The sequence below is a fragment of the Ochlerotatus camptorhynchus genome, unplaced genomic scaffold (genome assembly GCF_037179485.1).
Source record: "Ochlerotatus camptorhynchus isolate MF236.1 unplaced genomic scaffold, CSIRO-AGI_Acam_v1.1 ptg000266l, whole genome shotgun sequence".
Taxonomy (NCBI): Eukaryota; Metazoa; Arthropoda; class Insecta; order Diptera; family Culicidae; genus Ochlerotatus; species Ochlerotatus camptorhynchus.
Window position 1 is genome coordinate 1 of NW_027040756.1, and position 5,231 is coordinate 5,231.

At 42.6% G+C, this 5,231-nt stretch overlaps 1 protein-coding gene across 1 annotated transcript; it reads right to left on the reverse strand.

Annotated features, from left to right (window-relative positions):
• Positions 1–3,548: 3,548 nt before the first annotated feature.
• Positions 3,549–5,231, reverse strand: LOC135705408 (uncharacterized). The gene has a single exon (XM_065227139.1). The coding sequence runs from the start codon at positions 5,229–5,231 to the stop codon at positions 3,549–3,551; it is 1,683 nt and encodes a 560-aa protein (XP_065083211.1).

Below are 5,231 nucleotides of genomic sequence, written 5' to 3' on the forward strand. Positions count from 1 at the left end.
ACACATCAGTACACACTTATCGAGTCAGTAATTTTTACCGAGTTTTTAAATAGCGGAACTCTTCGGTAAAATTTAAAAAAAATCTGTGAAAAATTCAAAGTTGAGAAAATGTGTTACGAAAATTTAGAGACTAACTTCTGTTAACCCCGTGTAATTATGAAAAATATATTTTATTTTTTTTATTTTATCCAATCTTTACGAATAACAGTCATTTGAATTTTAACCGAGTCAGTAATCCAAAAACCAGTAAAAATACTAACTCCTGTAAAAAAATCTAAGTGTGTATACAGAAGCAGCGGAGCTCCACACTCCTCCATCAAAACAGCACCGCAGCTGAGCTGAGAGCAGAGATGCCAGATTTTTTTCTATGCAATTCCGTAGACTTATTCAAATCTACGGATTTCTACGGATATTTTTAGACGAAGGTGATATTTTACGTTAAATTATAAATCGATGAAAGAACCTTTTGAAAAAAAATACTAGGGACAGCCCTCTGGGGTTGTACGCAATGGTGACGTCGGACTACGTGGTCTTATATAATAAATGTTATTTGTTAACTGAAGCAGGACTTAGGTTTTGTGTAGGAATAGAAATTTGAGCGGGGTTCTCTCTGTTTATACTCTTTAGTATGACTATGATTGCCCTGAAACGAAGCTTTTGATATGAATTTTAGTTGGGAAATGTTCAGAAATTTAACTCTTTTGGAAAATCTTGGTGGGCCTGAAAAGGGCCGATAGTATTGCACCTGTAGTTTTTGGCATACTTTCACTGATTGCTTCCCGGGGATCCTTGTTCAGCCATAGCAAGATGTGCGTGTGAGGACTTCCACGGTGTCAACCAGCTTGTTGAAGTACACGCAGCACGTGACTGGATCATCATTCATCAGAGTTGCTCTTTGTAGTGCAGTCAATTCCTGGATAGGATCTGTTAAGTCATTGCCATTGTGTCCTTCTGACAATCGATGTAGGAGATGCAACAAATGGGGCCACTTCATCTCACTTGCACTGAGTGTGATGAACATCGTAGGCTTTCCCAATTGTCGCATCATGGTGAACAAATTTCTCTTCCTTTGTTGCCAATGCTGTACTGAATTCGGTATTGATTTTAGGACGGATAGATTTCGCTAAATGCACTGCTCCATGAATAAGGCGGTCCTTAAGGTCCACGTGTAATGTTTGCGGTTGCCGTGCACTTAAAAGTACATTGCAAGCCTTCGGAAACTCTAAGCCGGAGAACTTTCATTGTCATATACAACAAATGTGGTTTGACCACACGCCTGTCTTGACGACGAGTTTCACTGGATGCCATCATGAAATATGTCACCCGAACCCCTGGCATGAATTTCCGTAGATGGCAGGAAAAGAGGAACCCTGTTTTGCACGGGAGCGATCTCCAGGCATTTGTTTTCATACCAAAGGAGCGTTTCCTGTTGCCCAAGCAGCAATTCTGTCTCATTATCCACGGCAATGGTTTCCAGCTCAATTTGAGGATCAAGGGTTTCAAGACCATCTATGGCGATCTGATCAATTGTGATCCCGTAGCGGTGGTACAGTGGTGTCGTAATCTAATAAGAAAGCCACGCTTTAACCGTAGTTTCCTTTATAAAGCCGGACAAGTACGACGACTTATGGATGACGTGCTTTTTGATAAACACGTTGAAGGTCTGATCATCATCGAGCTGACGGGGAAGAGAGCGTCGTCTCTCTTACACAACGCAAACGGTAGAACAACATTCGAGCAAAAAGAAAATTATCAAATGACTATCATAAATTAAACCATTTCTGATCAAAAAGGTTATTACTATGACAACGTTACTTGCACAAGCACAACATCAGTAGCTCTTATTATGAGAAAAACTAAAATACTTACATCCGTGATAGTCTTCGGCGACAGTGTCGTATGCCAGAGCCTGTCGTATGACATTTTAGTTTGGTACTGTATTTTGAAAGCAAATGTCGGAAGCAAAGGCAGTCGATTGTCACAGAAAATGTATCTACTACGGTGACCGCTTACAATACTGGTCTCGACATGACTTTTATTCGCCTTCACACGGCACCGTCGAAAAGTGTTCTCTTCATGCAAAGATTGACTGTATATTATGGAGCTTTCTACGGAGCGAAGAGATAGTACGAAGACCGACATGTTTCACGCACAGTCTGACGTTTGTATACTCAAAAAGTGAGCAAGAAAACGGTTGACAAGTTGCAGAGGTGTATTTTACTTTATGCTTCTTTGCCTTCAGAATCAGATTGTAAAATTCGATTCTGAAGGGAAACGTACACTGAAGAAAAAATCCGTAGAAACTGTACCGAATTCCGTAGATTCTGCCTACGGATCCGTATTTCCGCAAAAAATTGTAAAATCCGTAGATCTACGGAGATTTCCGTAGATCTGGCATCTTTGGCTGAGAGTGCTATGAAATAAAAGGGACATCGACTTATTACCACTACCTACTTCTTCTCTTCCTTCCGCTCGCAGAATTCGCCGATTCGGTGTCTCTCGTTGTGTTTTCTGCTGAGACTGAGCAATATTCGATACCGCGAAACATCTCCGCAGTTATGTTTTCTTTCGGCGCAGGAGATGTGCGGTAATAAAAAGTTAAGAATGTAGCTAAACATTTACAATAACATTCTACCAAATTGTCATGTGCGTAGTCCACTGCAACAGTCGAACGTACGAACGAATAGGGTGACTATAGCGCATTTTATGAAAACGTCACAAGTTTTTATGGCTGTTTTAAATCAATAATTACGAAGAAACCATAAAGCCTACAAGGTTACTACCAAAGGCACAAATCTAGAGAACTGCATGGAAAATGTTTTGTAGAACAACTAATTAAACAGAAATGAAAATATTCAACTTAAAAACACTAAAATGTATGAAATTTCACCAATTTTTTCGGTACTTTCAACATACTTTTCAATTTTAATGTATGATAATTAACTTTAATCGAGTTCTTTTTCAAAGAGCATTGATAGCTAAGACTTTAATCTTTCATTTGGTATGTTGAAATCAGAAAACCACATTAAGATTAAAAAAATATAGCTAACCAAAAGTTGGCAATACAAAAAAATATAAAATGTTGAATAACTCACTTAGCAGTCATTTTCGACCCTATGTTTCATGGGGATTTTTTCATAACTTTAAGAGCCCTATCTACCCTAAAAATATGTAAAACCCGGAACCAAACACCCTGTATATTATACCACTAGCAAACACTTTTAAAATGCGAAAGAAAATAAGTACTTAATAGTTTTTAATCTGTCTTTTGATCTGTCTAATTAAACGAGATAATCGTCCACGTAGTGGTTATGTACGATATCATCTACAGCTTCCGGGAACTCGCACCTCCATTCTTCTGCATTCAGATTCTTGACGTATTGGGAAGAGCACGGTGAGCATGTCGACCCAAACGTCGCTACGTCCATGACATAGACATGTATTTCGTCAGACGGACTGTCGTACCACAGGAAAAGCTGACTTTGACGATCTTCGGAGCGAATCAGGAGCTGGTGAAACATTTCTCTGATATCACCCGTTACTGCTATCTACCGTTGACGAAAACGCTGTAGAACCGCAGGAAAAGACGCGAGCAGGTCCGGTCCCTTCAGAAGCATAGAGTTATACGAGACTCCATCCACCTTCGCCGCAGCATCCCAAACCACTCGAATTTTTCCCGGCTTGTTTGAATTAATAACCACTCCGAGGGGAAGATACCAAGTTCTTCGAGGGTCAAATTTGGCCAACTCTTCCGCCGATGCTCGATGAGCGTATCCTTTGGACTCGTAAGAAGCAATCTGCTGCCTGACGTTTTCGTAGAGTTCAGGTGTTTTCTCTAGTCTTCGCACTAGGCACTTAAGACGCCGCTCTGCCATCGGTCTACTGTTCGGAAATTCGATATAATCATAGCGCCACAGCAAGCCCGTCTCAAACCTTCCGGAAGTTGTGCGAACCGTGGTCCGTTGCATGATCTCCCGTGCCCGCCGGACATCTTCTGCTTCTACCGCTGGCGCAGCCACTACACCAGTGTTTTCGATCGAGAAAAACTCCTTGACAACGTCATGTAGTTCCCGATCATTGGAACCAGAACAGATGTGCAGAAGACGGTGTTCAAATGGTTCGTTCAGGCCTTCCACCGTTCCGTATACTGTCCAACCAAGTTTAGTTTTCGTTGCGACTGGTTCAGGAGGTCTACCTGCTCGTTTCTTCAACGTTACTAGTAGCTCCGTGTTCTCCAAACCAATTAGGATACGAGGGGTGGCTCCGTTATAACTTTTCACCGGAAGACCCCGAAGGTAAGGAAACTGTTGAACCAGTTGATTGAATTGCAAAGACTGCGGAGGAAGATCCAAACGATCAACCGTACATACGCACTCGAGAGTATAACGCTTGCTACTATCCGTCCCAGACATGCCGAGTTGGATGACCCTTGACTCCGACTCCATTCTCGTTACGTTTCCTGTCCATTGTAGACAAAGTGGCTCCAGTTCCCCTTCCATACCGAGCTGGTCCGCAACTTCCTTCTCTATCAAAGTGAGCGACGACCCGTCATCTAGAAAGGCTAATACTTTGACTGATGAATCCTTGCCGTATAAAGTCACGGGTAGGATGCGGAAAAGAGTAGACCGTGGCTTTTGTCGATGGACATTCACATTTCCGGTTGCAGGTGCAGATGTTCCAGATGTGCCCTCAGGTTGCCCTGGGTGTAGCAAAGTATGGTGTCGAAGCTCGCATCCTTGTATACCGCACCCTGACACCTTGCACGGCCACTTTCCATGGGAAATCAAGCATCGTCTGCAGAGATGTAACTGCTGGACCAGCTTCCACCGTTCTTCGATGTTGCGACTCTTGAAGACATTGCAGTCTCTAATATTATGACCAAGCTTTTGACACACGGAGCACGGTTTGGGTTGATACGGCTGTTTCTCCTTGCTAATCTCACCCGACTTCCGATTCTCCTGATCTGCGTTCTTTCGGATGTCTTCCGCATGTGCGTTGACGTAGCCCTTTTCTTTGCTCTTCGACTTCTCCTGTTTCTGGATGACCTCGGTGCTGAACGTTACGTTGCTAGCAGCTGAAGCAATTGTAGACATGTAGTCACTGAAAGCGCGCAGGTCCGCGTAAGGAATTTGTCGTTGATAAAGTGCCCAATCCAGCTTAATTCCTGCTGGGAGCTTTCCAACCAACTCTTGCAGCAGAGTAGGGTTGGACAAATGGTTCTCCATGCCCAT